Source organism: Chenopodium album, chromosome 15 (assembly GCF_948465745.1).
Source record: "Chenopodium album chromosome 15, dcCheAlbu1.1, whole genome shotgun sequence".
NCBI lineage: Eukaryota > Viridiplantae > Streptophyta > Magnoliopsida > Caryophyllales > Amaranthaceae > Chenopodium > Chenopodium album.
The window spans coordinates 52,010,152-52,030,489 of NC_137848.1; the positions used below are offsets into that span (position 1 = coordinate 52,010,152).

Sequence of the window (20,338 nt, forward strand, 5' to 3'; positions counted from 1 at the left end):
AAAATTAAGATCAAGAATAAAAACTAAAATGCTCATTAATCATTTGCATATAGTTCGAACAACTATAGAGTAAATGATAGAAAAAAAATGACTCATGAAAAATAATAAACTACGAGTAGTTATGAAGATATAAGCTAGAAGAAAAACAATAATGTAAATATTGATACTAAACCACTAATTCACATATAGACATCAGTAGGAAATCAAAGTCCCTTGAGCAAGCACCCATCCAAGTTGCAAACTACAACAATTACAATCCATTAGAAATTAAGAATGTCATGAAAATTAAAGAGGATACACTACTATGCGGAATTACCAAATGGCAAGGCACAAAATTGGTACTAAGGGCACATGTGTACTCTAGAGAGTCCACACAAGGCATTGAGTTTATATTTCCTCGATTATGAATGAAAGGAGATGTAGATGCATCTCATGTTAGAAACATTAGTAATTAAATTTACAAGCTACAAATTCTACATTCTTCCGGGTAGAAAATATGACACATGCAGCAAAGTTGACAGAAGTATTACACAAATCAGCATCATTCAAGCACTTTGTCCACCACTGAGCACTGACGAGTGTAATTCCACTTCAGGTAGCTGAAACGCAAACTCCATCAATTTGTATAAATTCAGATTTCTCATAAAATAAGCAAGCTAAGCTGTCCTTCCAAACAAGATCCAACGCTCACTGAACCAAGCCCATAGTTGCCCGTGCGCTCCACTCCAGCTAAAAATCATTCATTCTGAAACCTCAAAAACATTATACCGTGTCAACTGTCAAACAACTTTCAGCAGAACAGTCATCCCTCTGGGGATTTACAGTGTGTTTGGATAGAGTAAGATGAAGGAATGAGCAGAAGAGAATGTGAGAGCATCGCCTTTCCTTGTTTGGATGTGACTTGGGAGAGGCAAGGGAAGGGAATTGGAGGAGTCCTTTTTCCTTCCCTTTAAACAAACCAAATCTTTACAGAATTGAGCGAAAAATGAAGGCTCACACCTTCCCTCCCCTCACTTACCTTTCTGACCCCCCCCCCCCCCCTCTTCCCAGTTCCCCTCCCCTCCCTTTCCTTCCACAATAGCTATCCAAAAATAGAGTTAGTAGGGCACTTTATAAGGACTGAAAAGAGTAATTAGTTTCCGGTGCCTGACCTTGAAGTGTCTGCGCGTGATTTTCTGCAATTGCAACCCCCATAAGTTGATCTGCAAGGATCTTACACGCTCTCTCAAGCATTGCCATAAATCTTCGCTCTGCATCCTGGCGTATCTGTAAGTGCTTCTCAGCCTACAGTAAGTAAACAACAAAACAAATTGATCAACTACCTTCAACTTCTCACAGAACTGATTAGTGATAGACCACAAAAGATAATTAGTCATGCAAATAAATCAACAACTCTATGGCTTTGTTCTTTTTACCTAAGTGAAATTAAGTTTTAAAAACGGCTACCCAAGAAGTTTAGCCAAGTTCCAATCAATTAAACATTTTCCGGGTGTAATGAGCAAAGCCTTAATGTTGCATGCACAAGAACTCTGAGGAACTTACATACCTCAACCTGCAAATGTAGTTTAGTCTGCACCTCCATTTGAGTTCTCAAGGCCTCCTTAACCTTAAAACCCCTTTTCAAGCCCAATTCACCATGAATGTTTGCAATATTAGATGTATAAAGAGCATAAGATCTAAGAAAGCGATAATAAACATAAAAAAGAGTAAAGATTCTCAAATTCTTACTCATCCATGTCTGATGTTGGCAAACTTGAGGAAGAATTACTCGTGCGAGGGCTCTCCAAATGGTATGAAGCTGAAATCCCTTTGTTCATTGTAGTGGATGATCAGTAAAAACGAATCAGAGAAGTGTTTTTCTAAACTAATTACTTCAAATTCTAGTGGATGACCAATGTTTTAATACTTTAGCTATGGATATTTACATTAAAAGAAGTTCTAGCTATTGTACATTTGTTTTTTGTTGGGAAAGATATGTAGGATTGGCAATTGGGAGTTAAAGGACACAAATATAGAACCCGATAGGATGAGAACCATCATACTTTGTAGGTCAATGAAACATAACTAACATAATACAGAGGAGACCAATTTCCAGTCACTTTGCACAAAGTTACAAATTAAATAATGACAACAAATTTGAGTTCAGCTTTAAAAAGAATGTCCTGTGTGAAAATCCATAATAATGCATGTTCACCCAATGTGATACTGAAATTAATAATGAAACATAATCTATTACTGGGAATGGATTTACATTACTTTGGACATTGACATGAAACAATTTATACAAAATGGCGTATGAGTTCATTACTTTCCCCTTATATTCATGACCTTGTACCAAACGAGCAATCAATTTGATCAAGTTGCACTGCCAAGCTTGTTAAATGTTAATAAAAAAAAAAAAAAAGAAGACAATCAAGCAAGACATTTCCTTTGTATAGAGGATACAAGAAAAGTAAGAATTTTGATTAGAAAAAAATCTGAGGAATTTGTTTTACGGCATGGAATGTTGTATTACTTGAATATGATGCCATCTTTAATTATATAAATACTTATTTTAGTGTAACACGCACCATCTTTTGGAGCCTCAATCATATCCTTCCCCGATTGCTTACCTAATCTGTATTTCTGCCATGTAAAAATAGAAGGGAAAAAAAAAAAAACAATCAGATACTTACCAGAAGGTTGACAATGGTTGCATAATTTAACTCTCTGAACATGTAGAGAAAATAGTTAAAGAACAAACTTAAACCTGAAGATGACTTTTCAAATGGAAAAGAGTCAATCCTTTCACACCCATTGTCCGCATTATAGCCTTAGGTGTAGCTTCTGCACAGATAAATCACATTCAAACATGCATTAGAAGATCATACATGGACACTTTTTTTCAACTAGCAAATGGAGACAAAAACCAATGAAGGTCTTGCTAAGAAAACAGGGCTCCAATTTGGAAAACAAAATTGACAGGCTATAAGAAAAGCTATACATGATCAAGGAATAAATCTATAAAAAGCAATCAGAACAAAAAACTAGACATTCAATAGGAAAGCTATAAGTTATTCAGTATAGCAGCAGCAGCAGCATTGACAACGTAATAGCCCAGCATATACCCACCATATGCCCGGTTTGGGGAGGTCCAAAGGTAGCTTTGCCTATAGCCATGAACCAGTAGACAGACTATTTCTATAATTAAAATTCACATAGCAGTATAGCACTTCCAACAAAATTAATTATCACGCAGTCCTAAAAAAAAAAAGTTCTTTGTATTAGATTGATAAAATACTCTCCACCCCCCACCAAAAAAAAAAAAACACACACACACACACACACATGAGGATCACCTACAAGCCATCCAACTGAATGAAGCTTCAAAGGCATCATCATCTGTATGAGTTTATGGTTTATAGGTCTAAGTAGATAGTATGATGGATAATAGTACAAGATTACATTTGGATATGCAACACATTATATTGGCATCCCTAAAGCTCTCCGTAGCACAAATTCAATTTCCTATTGCAAACAACTCTCAAAAGCATACCAAAGATGGCATCTCATAATCACACATGTCAAAGGAAAGTCCTAACAATGTACTTCAACTTCATTATCAGCATCCCTTGCCACACAAAAACTCTACGAGGCAGCATTGCAGCAAAGAGCCACAGGTTTTTTAACAATACATCAAATGGCACGGACCCATTTGACCTTCTACGAAAGCAAAATTAATCAAAATCTCTACAACAATAACTTGAAGCACTTCTTTCACCGTATCACTTTCTCCTGTACATTGGGACAACTATAAAACCTTACTAATACTCTGTAAGTCCATATCCCCTCTCACTTTCGTGTACCACACAACAGCATATGATGCCATCTTTTATCAAAACAGAATTGCAGTTAGCCTCTATGTCACTTTGCCACTTATGTAGAATGGCCAACAACCTCGTTTATAAGGAAATACAATATTTTACTGACCAATAAGAGGGAAGCCTAAATTGTGAAGAACATATAATTTCTCCTCAACCGTCTTGCAGGCACCCCAAATTAAGAAAGAATACCCAAACAAAAATCCACATTTCTTCATAATTCCATACATTAATATAAAAATAACCCCCTCACCTTAATTCCACACACCCTAATCTCCAAAAAATCCAATTCCACAAATGGCACTATCCAAGAACCATTTCTAGTAATGAGATCACCATATTCTATGATTCTAGGCGTTCCAACACCCAACTTACCATGTTCAGACACACTACAACCAAGTACATTAAAGTATAAACCATTTTGCACAATTAACACCAACAATGTGGATATGAGTTAGCTTACTCGGTAAAGTCTTAGAGGGTTGGTACTCGTACCCTACCCGTGATCAAATCCCGTCTACATCTCTACTTTCGCGGCTAATGGCTATCTATACACCCAAAAACCCAACATTACCACCACAATTACATTAGCCCCTTTAATTCCACAAAACAAAATCAACCAATTTACACAATAAATAGCATCAAACAAAAGTACAAAAAGAAACCACAATAATTACATAGCATACAAAGGTCAAACTACTCAAAGTCATAAATGCACACCAAATCAACAATGTCATACTACTAGATACTACCCATAAAACAAAATCAGCAAAACCTTAAAAATCAAAAACCAAAAAAAGTTAATTTATCAGATCCAAAAAAGAAATACAAAGATAAAAAACTAACTGTTGGGCCCGCCAAGCTGAGTGACAGCATCAACAAAGCGTTCATGGAGGTCAGCAGTCCACCGCAGACGCGGCTTTGGATCGGAAGTCAACACCAAACGTGGGTCCCCTGTTGCGGCGGCAGAAGTGGAAGTGGGACCCACTTGATGAATCTCATCAATGGGACCCGCCATTACACTTAAAGACTCATGGAGTTGCTGCTGCTGCTGATGCTGAGGATTATGGTGATGGGGTTGAATAAATCTTGGATACATTTTCAATCCCAAAAAAGAAAAATTGAAAATTGAAGAAATTGAAGGACACCCAGATGAAATTAATACCCTAAAATTGAAAAAATTAGAAATTTAAGCAAAAAGGTTGAAACTTTGAAAGTAACAGGAAAGAAAAAGGGGAGAATCTGTAAGAAGTAGTAGTAGTACTGAGAAGAGAAGCTGAGAAAGTGAGTTGGGGTTTATTTTTGCTTCTAATTTTTTTGCTTTTTAGAGATTGAGTGAAAAGGTAAATTTGATGGGGAATTGGGGATGATTTCTTAAACAATTTTTTGGTGAAATGAGTTGTCTATTATCAAAGGACCACTATTTTTCTGTTAATGACCTGGAATTTTGGTTCTACTACAGTGTATGTGTGGTTTCTTTTGAATTTTTATTTGGGTTCTTGACTTTTTGTGTGTGTGTTTGATTTGGTAGAACTGTAGAAGTCTTCTCTTGCTTTTCTCTCTTTTTTTAAAGGTCAAGTGGGATTAATGAGTTATTAGTTGCATGATTATGTTTCAATGTTTGTATGATTACATCTGTTAAGGTTACTAATTTAATAAATTGAAATGATAATTGTTCTCTTGGTATACGGTAGTATGGTACCGTATGAGATTTAACAGGCGAGGATAGTATTGGAACTTGAGGATAGAAGATAGTGATGATTTTGATTGTACTATGTAGCGGAGTACAATGTATAACCGGTTTTACATTGAAAATTGGCACTTACAAAGTTATTGAGTTGAATTTGATCTATTTTACCTAAAGAGCCGAGGTCCTTAATAAAAGTAGATGTTGATCTATACCCCCAAAAGTCTCTATCACATCAATAAACAATGAGATTATTAATTCTGGAATCAGATCGAAGCACATTACTTGTCGCTCTTTAAAAAAAAAAAAAAAAAATTATTAAGATTACAACTTACAGTTTCACCACAATTTTATAAATCAAACATTTCCTCGCAACTCTCACAAACTAGACTCACATCATAACCCATTAAATCCAACCCATTTACTATATGGCTAACCCATGACGTAAACTATGCCAATGGGTGAGCGATTTCCATAAAAAATGCTCGGAAAACAGTAAATTTTGTAATTACACCAATATCCCTACATACTCCCTCCGCACCTTTTTATAGTCCCAAAATAATTTGAGGTGCCTAACATGAACGAGTCGTAATTAGGATTCACGATGGCTAACCTTGCTTCGAAGAAATTGGAGCTACTTCTTATATCTGGTATGCAAGTTTCTCTGCATTTTGCATATTTTGTAAATTTTTATTTCTCTCCTTGAGCTTTATTCGTTTTAGTTGCACACCATGTGTTTGTCAAAATTACTCAATCTACTTATCATTTTATCTTGCTTTGATTCATTTGTTCTTGTTGTTCAATTCCGAAAGGTGCTAACTTTATCAATCTCATCGTATAACATGCTGGGTTTTTTCTGTTAATTAGATTACTGTGTTTAATGTAAAGTTCTAGTTAAATGTCATGCCTATAACGTGTTCGATGAAATTCCTTTGTTTTTGATGTTTTAGGAACTATAAACTGTGATTAAATTAGTTGAATTTCATAAGTTTATGGGTTTTTGCTGTTGAATCTTTATAAATAAAACACCATATGACCAAAAACAGAGCAAGAGAAACCTGATTGATTACTTTAGTTATTTTTATTTTAATTTATTTAATTGTAAAGATTGGTGATTTATTGATAATCTTTCAAATTCTAATAGTTGGAACTTTGAATCTTTGATGATGGTCAAGAATGGAGGATATGATGCGATTAAATCAGAACATCGAATGTTCGTCTTTTTTGCTGTAACCATTATTCCATTAATGCATATCGGCTGTTCAATGAAATTTTCATTAGAAGTCGGAAGTTGTTGAAGGATAATGGTTTCATGGGGAAGTAGGTTGATATATCTATCAACTAAGACAACTCTTAGGAAGTTTAGCAGGGTGTTTTTGAGAAAGGTACATGTTGGAACTGATGTGAACAAGTATGATTTATGTACAACACTTAATTCTTGTACAAAGATTCGAAATTCCCAATTGGGTTTGCAAATTCATGCAAAGATAATTCAGTATGGTTATGGAGATAATTTAATATTAAGTAGTGCACTTGTTGATTTTTATGCGAAGTGTTTTGGGATTGAGGATGCTAGGAGCATATTTAATGAAATGAAGCAGCATGATGAAGTGTCATGGACATCTATTATATCGGGGTATCTACAGCATGGATGTGGAGTTGAGGCCAACTTCTTGTTCAAGAAGATGCTAACAAGCGATATTCAACCTAATTGTTTCACTTATGTTAGTGTTATTGCTGCCTGTTCTGCTGAAAAAGAACCTCTTAAACAAGGCTTACTAGTTCATGCTCATGTTATAAAGCTTGGTTTTATGGTTGACAATTTCGTGGTTAGCTCCTTGATTGATTTTTACTCAAAATGTGGGTGTGTAGATGCTGCTGTTTTGATTTTCAATGAGGCAGCAACCAGGGATAGTATTGTCTACAACTCAATGATTGCTTGTCACTGCCATAACCTCTATGTTGAAAATGCAGTCAGACTATTTTTACGTATGAGAAATCAGGGTATTAGCTCTACAGATTTCACCATGAGCAGCATTTTGCATGCATCTGGGAGTCTATCAGTTCTCCAGGTTGGGAGGCAGGTGCATGGATTGGTAATAAAATTAGGTTCTTTGACCAATCTGTTTGTTTTGAGCACTCTGATTGACATGTACTCAAAAAGCGGTAGCATTGATGAAGCTCGTTATGTTTTCGATCAAACAATTGAAAAGAACTATGTTTTGTGGACAACTCTAATTTCAGGGTATGCTCAGAGTGGAAGAGCAATAGAGGCGCTTGGGCTGTTTGATCACATGATGGGCAAAGGGTTTTTCCCTGATCATATTTGCTTTACTGCAGTGCTCAGTGCTTGTAATCATGCGGGTTTACTTGATAGAGCTCTAGAGAACTTCAACAAGATGATAAATGATTATGATCTGTCTCCTACAATAGACCAATATGCTTGTCTAATTGACTTGTATGCTAGACAAGGGAAGATAAGAAAGGCAATGCAACTATTGGATGAGATACCTTTTGATCCTAATTCTGTCATATTAAGTTCACTATTGAGTTGCTGCAAAACATATGGTGCTGTGGAATTGGGAAGAGAGGTTGCTAATCAGCTCTTTGCTCTGCAGCCACAGGATTCTGCTGTATACCTAACAATGGCTCACATATATGCTGAAGCTGGCTTATGGGATGAGGCTGCCAATATTAGAAAATTGATGAAGCCAAAAGGAGTGGAAAAGTGTGCAGCATGGAGTTGGGTTGAAGTAGATGAACAATTGAGTTATTCTTAGTTGGTACATCACATCATTAAGCATCTCTCAACAATTTTATCTGTTCGAGCACCTTAATTTGGGAAACAAGTTCCATCCGGGAAGAATGTGAACCAATGATGTGGATCAACTCACTTCTTGCAGGGGAAGTGCAACAAGAAAGTATGAATATGATACTTGTGAATACCTAGGTACTGCCCCACTCTCAATATTATTTTTTGTGTTCTATCACTGCTATGGATTTTTTTAATCATTATTTTGTTTGTCTTCTAGTATTTATTCTAATTATCAGCTTCCCTGCTAAGTGTAGTTGGAACCTCAATCCTCTAAGGTAAATTAGCTTGTCTCGAGGGGCCAATTCACCATGGTGTCGTACTCCTGTTTTGCAACATCAACCTATAAAGAAAAACCCAGAAGAATGCAGAAGTGTGCAAGAGTGAAAGGTAATCAAAGAACACATACTATAAAATAAGGCTAATACATATGTTGCATATACCGTGCATATTTGGGTTTTGTATGACTGCAACTGGCATTAGTATCAACTCATGCAATATGTACACATTTGTTGTCTTCTGATAAGTGGTTAGGAAACCTGGTATTTCATCTTGTTTTGCATCCAAGTGGTGATTCTAAACACTGGATTTGTTTTATGGTATAGGTCTTGATCTTTTTGGTTTACTGAATTTCGTTATGGTTTTTGATTGAAGTATTACATCCCCCTCCAGAATCCCAACTCATTGTTGAAAAATCTGAAGAGAAAAATCGAGTTAAAGTAGAGCAAGTTTGCTTGCGCCCTGCACAATCAGTATTCAATCAATGGTGCTTAATGATATGTCACTTTTTACAAGATCTGAATATTTATTTTCAAACTAAAACCTTTTCAATGTTCATTGGTGAAAATTATGTACCAAGGGCCTAAGGGAATCTCTGCTAGGTTCATCCATGGAAGTTGAGTGATCAGGCCAAAAGGCGTAGTCTATTTACAGCAGGTGAATATTGCTCATGAATTCTTGTTGGTCTTAAGTGACGGAAGTGGCTAAGTTAGCCAAGCTGAGTCGACTTCAGTGTATATATAACTATTAGCCTTTTTGAGTTGGAAGAAGGAGTGTGTTTGTGAACTTATTTGTCTAAGTGCTACAGTTCCTGGATCTGCTTCCAAGTGAGTACTGAGTAATGCATATAGATATTTTTGTCTTGCGTTTTATCATTCTTGTGAACAATAATTTTATGCTTTATTGAACAATGTGTGACATGCTATTTTAAATGATGCTTTTTTGTCTAAGAGCGCACTCTCATGTTTCAAAATTTGTTATCACATTGTCTTCTCAATCTCTCATAATTAAGGATATGACATGATTTTACAAAGGCCCCTTGATAATAGCAAAATCACTCATTTCTAGTAGTGATATCGAAATATGGTCATAAATTATTATGGCTCAGTATTATATTTGAAAGGTGACAACTTATATAGTACTAGTACCATTTAAGATAATACGCAACTATTAACTTCAGATCGGAGAAGCAATTTATGTTTTATTATGGGTGAAAAAAATGTGCATTACCATATAGGCATATTGCATATAGCCCAAATAAGTGAAACATGCTGGTGTGGTCCTGTGTTGCCTGTGCTAGATATGTACAAATGTACAAGTATATAGGACTATATCTTTTTATATCCCTGAATATGTTTGATTGGACAATCCAATTGCACTCCGGAAAATTTAGCATCCTACAGTGGTTGAAACAGTCAAGAGTGATAACAGAGAATAATAATTAATATAAATTGTTTATGCGCTTTTTGTGCCTGTAAATTCTATCTTTGATAACTAGTTGGTTTCATTCGATCTTAAGCTTGTGGGTACAAAGAAATTCCTTTGATTGCTCTATTTGTTGCTCAAGAGGTGCTGTCTTTGTAGAGATTAAGGATTTGTTACATACTTCGTACGAGTATTAAACTTTGTATTTCATTTTGGCCGATAATTTTACACTAATTTTCTAATCTTAAGAAAAAAACAACCAATACTGCTTCCATTCCAAACTAAAAAGTCCTTTTGTATCCAAATCCTTTTCATGATTCAAAATTTACGAGAATATTTTCGTATATACTAACATTACTAAGTAATTTCATATAAATATATTGATGGAGACATAAGTTTTTTGCTATACATAAACGGGCAATTTTTCTATGTACAACCAGTTGTACCTTGTACTTCCTCCGTTTCTTTTTACTTGCAACACAGCCTTGTGGCACGTGTTTTGAGGTCGGGTTTATGTAATGTAAACGGATAAATTATTCATTATAATTTTTACAAATGATACTTAACCCTATTCTAATCTTCGTGTAAAAATTATATTGATAAAATCGCTCATTTACCTTCACTAATCATCTCCTAAAACTGCGTGCCTAAAAGGTGTGTTGCAAGTAAAAGAAAATGGAGGAAGTATATGATATTATTAATGATGCTATTAATATTATTATTTTACCCATTTGCTTATGCCTTGACCATACATGGTTAAAAATTTAGATGTTGTTTGGTTGGCAAAGGAAATAATTTCCTATGGCATTTGTGTTTCATGGGAATTAAAATCCCACATAAAACTTCCTAGGAATTAACTAAACTTGTTTGGTTGTTATATGGGTATTTACAAATCATGAGAATTTTGAGTTACCAAAGGGGATATTGGTAATTAAATTCCCATGTTTTATGGGAGTTGGAAATTCCCATGATTTTACACTTCCCACATTCTCCACTTTTATGGTCTACTAAACAAGTTTCTTATTTCCAAATTCATGGAAATTTTTTAATTCCTCCATTTTTTGTGTGCAACCAAACAACCCCTTAGTATTGGCTATATCTTAAAATGGTACAAACGGTTGTAAAGAGTGAAGTTTCTTATAAAGAGGTGTTGCCCTGGATCAGATAATACTTGATCAACTGTACAATTACTTTTGCCATCAAAGTAAATTAGATCTTTTTAGGGAAAAAACAAGATTTTGGGGCAAGTGTATGTAAAAAGACTAGAAGTGAAGAGTGGTTGCCGTACAAGATTGCTCCATCACAAACATATTCACTCCCTAGTCCCTACCTTCATTCTGCCAACATAAATCACTTGCACAATTTCACACTCTTTCTCAACTCATTAAATAAAATCTTCATTTGTTGGTTCAACCACTTGACTTTTTAGCAGTAACAAATAACAATTCCTCCCCTCATAAATAATCTTCTTGTATTTCTTTTAGTACGTATGATTTAAGCATTTGTGAATTCCGATTATTTTGTCTTCCACTTTCTAATATTTAGATTTTTTTTTTTTAATTGTGGGTTCTGTTCCTGTTTCTCCATCATGGGTTTTTATTTAATGAATTTTTTGTTGTACTAATAATTTAATCTATACCCTTTCATGTATCTATGATAAGTACTATGGTGTAAGGATTATTTATGTTTGGTATGTCCCCTGCTTCCTCTTTTTTTGATTTTTATAAGAAACTAAACTACACTGTCTAATTTATCTTTTTTTGCAACTTTTGTTTTCATCAGGTGATTTTTTAAATTTTGGTAATGATGCAACATTATGAGCTCCAACAGATGAATAACATGGAGAAAGCCGAAAGCTCGGCGGAGCGATTTCATGTTTGCACTGAGACTACCGCTGAATCATACACCAAGCTCTTCTCCATAAGGTACGTTATATACTCTTTCTGTCCGAAATTAATTATCACATTCATAGTGTAGTTTTCTATACCTAAATCTGGACAAGTGTTAATTGTACTGTATAATTAATCCTATTGTATTCTGAAGTTGTTGAAACTGTGAGTTTATTTTTTGTCCGAAAATAAGGTCTTTGTAAAATCTTGGTATGAGACGGTCTATTATATATACTACCTCCGTTTCTTATTATATGCAACGAAGTAATAACACTTTTGCTAGAGAAGTAGAGAGGGAGTGTATAATCAGTTAATCACTTCCAACTTGCATTATATTAGCTGTTTGAGGATCATATGCTTTAATGTTGATTAACATGTTCTTTAATTCAATTGGAAATTTAGAAGGTATAAGGCAAGCTGGTATAAGGGCTTGATTTTTTTAATATACTCCGTACTACGTAGTACGTACTCGATTCTATGAACTTGTAAACAAATTACATTACACACTCCAATAAATTGAATGTGGCAAGTTTTGTTTACTGTAACCTGTTAAGTTTTCATATTTTCACCTTGGTAAATCAATAGCATGTACTGTCGTCTCTGAAGTTATGCACTTCTTGTTGTTCTCAACCCTTCTGCTTTACCATTTCATCAATGTTAGGTATTGGTTTATCAACTTCTGTAAATTTTAGCTGCACAAATTTCTTATGAGCTGCAAGTATAAGTGTATCATACTATTCTGATGTAATTTTTCCCTGCAGACAGTATGTTTTTCTTTCGCGTCAAAAGAATATATTTCAGAATTGGCCATTCCCGGAGAAATACTTAAAAGCGTGCCTTGAGTATGGTGTTACAAATGTGCTTCCACCTCTTGAAGCTCGAGGTGTATTTGAAAGGACAAGTGTCTCATATGACGAGGGAAATGTGGCGAATGTAGGAAATGATCATGACTTAATTGAAACAACATTATCTATGAAATCTGAACAAGTCCAGTACATGAATGAGGTTACAGCCACAAATCCTAGTGCAATATCAGCGCAAGAGGGGAATAAAACAAGGAAGTGGAAGTGTAAAATGAAGACTATGGCAGAGATTTTCGCTACTGCAAAGCATTGCACTTTAGAAGAGGTTGATGAAATGGATGACTTAAGTTGCACTTCTGTTACAGACCTGGATATATACAGAGAACATAGGAGAAAAAATCAGGTTGATTTCGAGTACTATGATTCTAAATCAGAGCTCACTGATGATGGTGCAGATTGTAATAACAGACTGTCCAAACGTATGCCAGTGCTAAAGTCTTGGAGCAGATTACCAAGTTCATCATTTAATACAACTAATCTAATTACCAAGGTACATCAATCTCGCTTTACTAGGGTCTTGCATTTGATTTTTGCTTAGTAGTGTTCGTATTATTGTTACAGTTTAGGAAGACTTAAGTGTGATAATACACCAATGAGTCAGGCTAGTTGCCTCTACTTGCGTGTCTTTCCTCTGGTTCTATTGGTGAATTTGTCTGGTGCTATTTTCCTAACTATTTCTTAACTAATACGAGGTAATTACTTTTTTCTTGATAGAATCGGACAAAAGGATGTAACAGGAGGACGCGAACTTATGAATCAAAATCATCATTCGAGCTGCAGGATGCATACATATTCATGTCGAAGTGAGTTACTTGAGGTTGAATCTCATATTGATTCTCATTTTGGGTACTGATTGTCATTGCTATTGGAGATCCGAAGATCTACGTGCAGAACATTGTGGATTTGATTTGTAGAGTTCTAGAAATTCAAAGTTGATAAAGTATGACTAACAATACATTTGATGGTCAAATATGTTATGCACTTATGCTGTATTTTGGTCTCATCTTCTTTGCTTAACTTTACAAATAGACAAGTCATGCATACATAATAGTCGTGCAATCGCGTATGTTAAATAATATGTACTACTTCGTACATCCCTTAACGCATCTCTAAACTTTTGAAATACCTCATACTGCAACTCTTTTGGCAGATGAAGAAGACATCAACGTAAACAGAAAGCAATACATGCATAAACCAAAGTTTTCTTGCACCTTAATTTAATTTTACATCAATGTCATCCTTTTATAATCATGAGCCTAATTCTTGATACTATATAGTAACATATTCACCGAAGATCTATATGATTTCCCAACCAATATGATGGCTAATTTCTCGAGCCAAATCGAGCAATCACAACCTCCCCCCAAATTAAATTCTTACATTACAAACACGGAATCCTCTATTCAAGGTCTCATTAAGTTGTGTAGACGTAGGCAAAATTATCAACAAAAAACTTACAAGTCGTCCACAAATAATGGTCTAATAAGCAACGATGTTGTACCATGGAGACTTCATCTAGTGAATATCCTAGAATCCCCTCAAGCTCATATTGTCGTGATTATATTACTAATATTTGATCTCGCGATATCCTTTATTGAGCTCTCTTCCTCTTTAACACCAACCAAATGCAAAGATGTGGAAGGAAGAAGACTAGAAACATGGTTTCATTGGGTAGGAATTGCAATTCTAGGCCTCTTATTTTTGAAAACAATCCTTTTGTGTGTAGGGTTAGGAAGGGCATTTTTCGAGAAGCTAGGCTATGTTGTTGATGGTGTGGTTGTAGTGGTGGCATTGGTGTTAGAGCTGGCCTTTGTGAGGGTTGGTGGAGGATTGTTGGTGGTGGTGAGCTTATGGCGAGTGGTTCGAGCCGTGGAGAGTGTGTTCGAGTTAAGTGATGATGCCATTCAAGCCAAGGTTGAGGAGGTGATTAGTGAATTTGTTGTGTTAAGAGAGGAAAACAAGAGGCTTTTGGACACAATTGCTGAAGAAGAAAAGATCATAGTGCAGCTTCAAGAACAGCTTGGTGGCCTTTATACGCAAATGTTAACAACTTCAAATTTCTAATCTACTAGTATTGTCAATGACTTGCTTATCTTTGTACAATGTTATAATAGATGCGAGAAAGACTATACAAAATCAACAAATAAAAACACAGAGGTCTAACATTGATCACTTATAAAGTTACAATGCAAGTTACAATATATTTATTAGATACATACGTCCACAAGCAATCTCCGAGGGCTTAAATATTATGTAAACTTCAATTAAGTCCAAACATTATTGTTCAATCCAAAACCAATTAATTGATAGATGTTAAAGTTCACTTGTCTAAAAGATGTTTCACCTAAAATCGTACTCCCATCCTTTTCTTATCGTATGCCCCATATTTCATTTAAGGTTTTGTCCTATACTTAATTTTTTTTTTCTTTACTATAGAATTCATAACCTTACTCTCACATAACATGCATTTAAATCATTTGATCATACTACTTTTGTCTCTTATCAATTCAACTCAACAAAAGATTGAGTAACAAAGTAAAAAATAACAACGGTCAAATAATTTATTTTTTATTTTATTATTATTATTTTATACGTTACGATACGAGATGCCGTTCTATCACAGGAGAGGTGGGCGAGGAACGAACTCCGATCACATCGAAAAGAGATGGCGGGACTAACTATCCCTCCACAAACAACTTAGTGAAGTCATGAATGAAGTCATAGCTGCCTACAATTCTCTCATTCTCACACATTTTAAAGGAATTACTTACTTCTTCTTAGAAACAGAAAACCCAGAAAAATCAAAATCAAAATTCATCAAAATTAAAATCAATGGCAGAGGTGAAGAAGATGAAGTTGGGTTCACAAGGGTTAGAAGTATCAGTCCAAGGACTTGGGTGCGCAGGATTAGTTCGACCACCAAAGCCAGAAGATGAGATGACTGCTCTAATTCATCACGCCATTAATTCTGGCATCACTTTTCTTGATACTTCTGATATTTATGGCCCCTTTACCAGTGAAATTCTTGTGGGAAAGGTACAATTTCTTCATTTTTTCCCTTATTGTTTTTGTTAAAATTTGAGATTGATTTAGCCTTTTGCAATAATTGTGGGTTTGATTGTAGTTTTTGTATGCTAAAATTGATGGGTCTTGTTGAAAAAGCTACAATTTTTCATATTTTTGGTTGTTTTGGATGTTAATGTATCATGTAATTGGAAAATTAGTGGAGTTTGTTTGGTTGACTTAGTGGATTAGCTACTGAATTTCATCCAATTTATTTTATTTATATTATTTTTAGAATTTGAGATTGTTTATGCTAATTGTTTACTAAATTAACCATTTTTTTTTTGTTTTGTGGGGAAAATATTTGGAGTATAGGCAATATTGGAAAATTTGTCTGAGAACAAGAATTAAAAGTTGACACATTTTGTGCTCTTGGTTGATTAAATTTAATATTATAATAGCTGTTTGCAATCCTTGATTGATGTAATTGGTATTTTGTGGCTAAGTTTATGAACATTTATGCAGCAAAAAAAAAATATATATATATATATATATATATTTTTTAAATGATGGGTTGTGTTGGTATGATGGTTGTATATGGATATACTCTATATCAACAAATTATGATTCCTAAGCTAGCCCCCCAAAAAAAAAAAAAAAAAAAAGCAAAATCCGTTATTCAAATGCATTACTAAAATCTAATAATTCTTGTCCAATGGTGGTTGGGGTGCAAAATTTTCCATTTTTGTTTATGATTAGACTGTCTTTACTGGTTTTCCTCAAAAAAAAGACTGTCTTTACTGGTACAGTGGTACACAATATTCGGATAAAATTTTTGTGGTGAGATTGGTGGGAAAAGCACCAAGTTCCCTTCTTTTTGTCCTCCTCTTGTAAAAGGAGACTAGTTATGAACTTATGATAGGAGGAGTACTTCTAGTTTGGAGGGGCAAGTCTCGCGGATAGGGGTATCGCTAAGGCACATAAAAGTTTACAATGCTATGTTACATCGTGTTTGTTTGAAGTTGTATATAAATTTCAACACACTTTGCCGTACATCCTTCCTGCATTATGTTGTTTATGATGATATTATTGCTAGTTTTGTTTCAGACGTTAATGTTCTTGATTGATTAATCAGGCTCTAAAAGGAGGGATGAGAGAGAAGGTACAATTAGCGACCAAGTTTGGGTTAATATATGTTGATGGTAAGATGGAGGTGCGGGGTGATCCTGCCTATGTGAGGGCTGCTTGTGAGGCTAGCTTGAAGAGACTTGATGTTGATTGCATAGACCTGTATTATCAGCATCGTGTTGATACTGGTGTTCCGATTGAAGTAACGGTTAGTAGTTTGAATTTCTCTAATATAATTCATAGCCTTCCCCTATTTATACTTTAACTTTTATGTTGTTACCCGTTTACTGTTTTGCAAGAACTGAATATATGCTATTGGACTAGTTTATTTTTAAGTTCTACGTTTTTCTTTCTTAACTTATGTAACTATGTAAGTTACACCTGCTGATGGCTCCTCTAAATTTGTGCAACTAAAGTGCACTAATAATTTCCTAGAGAAATACATTTACTTGTGAATTGAGACTAGTTTTTAAAATGATAATGATTATTCGTTTGACGATCTACTCTATATTGAGCGGCTGAACATCATACTTGTACTATACGGGAACTGTGACAAATACAAATGTATATTGGGGGACTTTTTTCTTTTGTGATGAATTTGGTGGTTAAGAGAATAGGAGGGAAGGGGGGGTTGTTGAACCTCACCTTTGCATTCAAGTTTCAAGCATGTGTACTTTTTTTTTTTTTTGGTGAATTGCTGCAAAATTTTTGGATCTTTTCTGCAAATGTACAGTCCTACTGGTCTAAACCTTGTAAGATGTTTCGAGTAAAATAGGTTCGCCCTGTTGGCTTCATGTTTCAACTAAACCACAACATTCTGTTGCTAATGCTTCGTATAAATCATATTTGTTAATACTGTGCTGCCCTCACTGGCTGCTGCTCCTATCATGATTCTGCTGTCCATCTTTCAGATAGGCGAGCTCAAAAAATTGGTTGAAGAGGGAAAGATTAAGTACATTGGTCTATCAGAAGCATCTGCTACGACAATCAGAAGAGCTCATGCTGTCCACCCTATAACAGCTGTGCAGATGGAGTGGTCTTTGTGGACACGAGATTTAGAGGAAGAAATTGTGCCTACCTGCAGGTGAGTCCACTGTTACTGTTTTCTTTTACTGATTATGATAAGGTTGTTTAATTCAGGAGCACCTTCCTCACCATGGTTGGAAGTCATGGAACCATATTGTGTAGTTATAATGGTTGTAAGTTGTATATACTAATCTTAGTATATGAGCATATTGTTGATGTTGAACAGAGAACTTGGCATCGGAATTGTAGCATATAGCCCTTTAGGTCATGGATTCTTTTCATTGGGAGCCAAGGTGGTTGAAAACTTCTATGAAGGTGACTACCGAAAGGTGTGTTCAAACTTTAAAGCATTTACATTCAACATTAGTGGCCTTCCTACTTCCTAGCATCTTATTCTTGTATAAACTTGCTACATTTTGAAAATTTCCCCGTCATATCCTGTTAATAGTTTTGAACAGTTTTGAAAAAGGCTAGTCGGCAAATTTCCAACTTTGAATTACAGTAGGCTATAGACTTAATCATATACATCTGGCAACTGTCTATATATTTAATTGCTGTGAAATGTGAAGTTTCTTAGTTGTCTTTTGGCTCAAAAATCTACTTAAAAAACAGCCTCTTTGCAAATATAGGATTAGACATAAAGAGCATCTTCACTATTGCTGAGGTTAGACGGTAGATTCAAGTCAATCAGCTATCTTTCAAAGGCAGGAGTCATGTTAGAGGTGTAGGAGGTGATGGCTACTGGGGTAGTATATTATGGTATTCAGCAAAGGTTTCTTACAATGATTTGAAAAACCTTCTATAATCCACTATAATCTCCTTCACACATCTTATAGACTATCGTACTTTTGTTTTGTGTTGTTTGCTTTTTGATATTAATGATCTGGGTTGTGACTCGTGTGAGTAGTCTTAGATTAGTGTAAATAATGATAAAAGTATTTAAAGTTAGCAGAATAGTTGTTATTTTCATCCTTTTTCAATATTTAATTTAATAGGAGGAGAGAAAGATGGGAGTACGTATTAGAAACCACCATGAAAGAAGGCAGGCTAGGGGAAGCCGATGCCATCACAGAAGCCAAGAGTATGACTTGCTGCATCCTTAAATCTTCACTGATGCCGTGTGAACTGTAGAGATGTTGGTGTTTGGTGGTCTTTTTTTTTTTTTTTTTTTGGGTGTGGAAGTTGGATGGTATCAAGGTTTGTTAAATATGTTAATATGGTGAAAGGTTAACTGTAGTTAACAAATGGTAGACTTAAAATTAAGAAATGGTAGACTTAATTACATTATTGATTAAAAAATCGTTGTTCATGTCATCAAGTCATGTGGTGGAAAGATCAAGAATATAGGGTTATTTGTGATATTATCATTTTTTTTTTATTGGAATATAGGGTCATTAATGAGAAATTCCTTAATATTTTCAATTTTATGTGTTTTTCTCCACTTCTTCTATTTTTAATTTTTTTTTTTAATTTTTTTTTTTTATCATTATTCCTTGTATTTATGTGTGCTGATAAATATTTTTGTAGAACATACCGAGGTTCCTGCCTGAAAACCTTGAGCATAACAAACACGTTTTTGAACGGGTTAGTGAAATGGCTACAAGGAAAGGGTGCACTGCATCGCAGCTCGCTCTTGCTTGGGTTCATCATCAAGGGGACGATGTCTGTCCTATCCCAGGCACAAGCAAGATCAACAATCTGAACCAAAATATTGCAGCCTTGACAGTGAAACTTACACCTGATGAAATGGCTGTTGTATGCTTCTGCTGATAATGTGAAGGGTGATAGAACCTGGACCAAAACCTTTTCTTGGATGGATTCAGATACCCCTCCTTTGTCTTCTTGGCAATCATCATAGAACAATCTGTTGCAGAAATATGTTGTATTCTTGATTCATAGGTACAAAAGTTAAAAATAATGTGTTGTTCACTTGTTTGTATTTAAAATTCCTTATCCATCACTTTATCGTTCAGATCACTTTTCGAATTAGATTTAACTCTAAAAGGAAGTATGAAGTATATTTTTTTTTTTTTTTTTTTTTTTTTTTTTTTTTTTTTTTTTTTTTTGACGGAAGTAGGAAGTATAATTTAAGTGATTCGGTGTTTTCTCCTTTTTAAAAAACTATTTTGGGCTTCTAAAAAAAGAGGAATGCTATTCCTCAAGAACTCCTTGTTTGGCCCAACAATTGTTTCTCAAGCCAAGAAATGCTTCAAAAGCTTGCCAATTATAGTCTAAATACTTAAATGGTGATTTATTTATCTTGTTCCTTTTTATTAATCTAACTTGAATTACTGTGATCAAATTAAAGTGAATTGGATGATAGGTTTTTTAATTTATTATTATTATTATTATTGTTATTATTATTT

The 20,338-nt window shown here is 34.8% G+C and overlaps 2 protein-coding genes and 1 pseudogene across 6 annotated transcripts; 2 read left to right on the forward strand and 1 right to left on the reverse strand.

Moving 5' to 3' along the window:
- Positions 1-234: 234 nt before the first annotated feature.
- On the reverse strand, positions 235-5,338 carry LOC145582555 (protein PHR1-LIKE 2-like). 4 transcript variants are annotated; one of them, XM_081639540.1, is made up of 7 exons: positions 4,707-5,268; positions 2,750-2,826; positions 2,571-2,625; positions 1,729-1,798; positions 1,547-1,616; positions 1,152-1,284; positions 235-745 (listed from the first exon to the last, which is right to left on the reverse strand). In XM_081639540.1, exons 1-7 carry the CDS (start codon positions 4,957-4,959, stop codon positions 741-743), a joined length of 663 nt encoding a protein of 220 aa, XP_081495666.1. In that variant the 5' UTR covers positions 4,960-5,268; the 3' UTR covers positions 235-740. The 4 variants fall into 4 exon arrangements, with proteins under 4 accessions (XP_081495666.1, XP_081495667.1, XP_081495665.1 ...); XM_081639541.1 differs by having other exon boundaries at positions 1,729-1,807; positions 2,613-2,625; positions 4,707-5,267; XM_081639539.1 differs by having other exon boundaries at positions 1,729-1,807; positions 4,707-5,262.
- A 537-nt stretch (positions 5,339-5,875) lies between these two features.
- On the forward strand, positions 5,876-9,602 carry LOC145582557 (pentatricopeptide repeat-containing protein At3g02330, mitochondrial-like). The gene is made up of 3 exons (XM_081639543.1): positions 5,876-6,197; positions 6,692-8,497; positions 8,617-9,602. The coding sequence occupies exon 2, from the start codon at positions 6,852-6,854 to the stop codon at positions 8,325-8,327; it is 1,476 nt and encodes a 491-aa protein (XP_081495669.1). The 5' UTR covers positions 5,876-6,197; positions 6,692-6,851; the 3' UTR covers positions 8,328-8,497; positions 8,617-9,602.
- Positions 9,603-15,433: 5,831 nt separating this feature from the next.
- Positions 15,434-19,961, forward strand: LOC145583360 (putative aldo-keto reductase 2; annotated as a pseudogene). Its single transcript, XR_014100113.1, has 5 exons — positions 15,434-15,851; positions 16,954-17,154; positions 17,858-18,030; positions 18,199-18,301; positions 19,500-19,961. The product of XR_014100113.1 is annotated as a putative aldo-keto reductase 2 (transcript).
- Positions 19,962-20,338: the final 377 nt, after the last annotated feature.

Bases quoted from the DNA above. Each gene is read 5' to 3' on its own strand.
- LOC145582555 (XM_081639539.1), bottom strand. From the start codon at position 4,959: ATGTATCCAAGATTTATTCAACCCCATCACCATAATCCTCAGCATCAG. The intron at 2,827-4,706 runs GTTAGTTTTTTA...TTATCTGTGCAG, and splicing joins TCAGCTTGGCGGGCCCAACA to AAGCTACACCTAAGGCTATA. The intron at 2,626-2,749 runs GTTTAAGTTTGT...TTTACATGGCAG, and splicing joins ATTTGAAAAGTCATCTTCAG to AAATACAGATTAGGTAAGCA.
- LOC145582557 (XM_081639543.1), top strand. From the start codon at position 6,852: ATGGTTTCATGGGGAAGTAGGTTGATATATCTATCAACTAAGACAACT.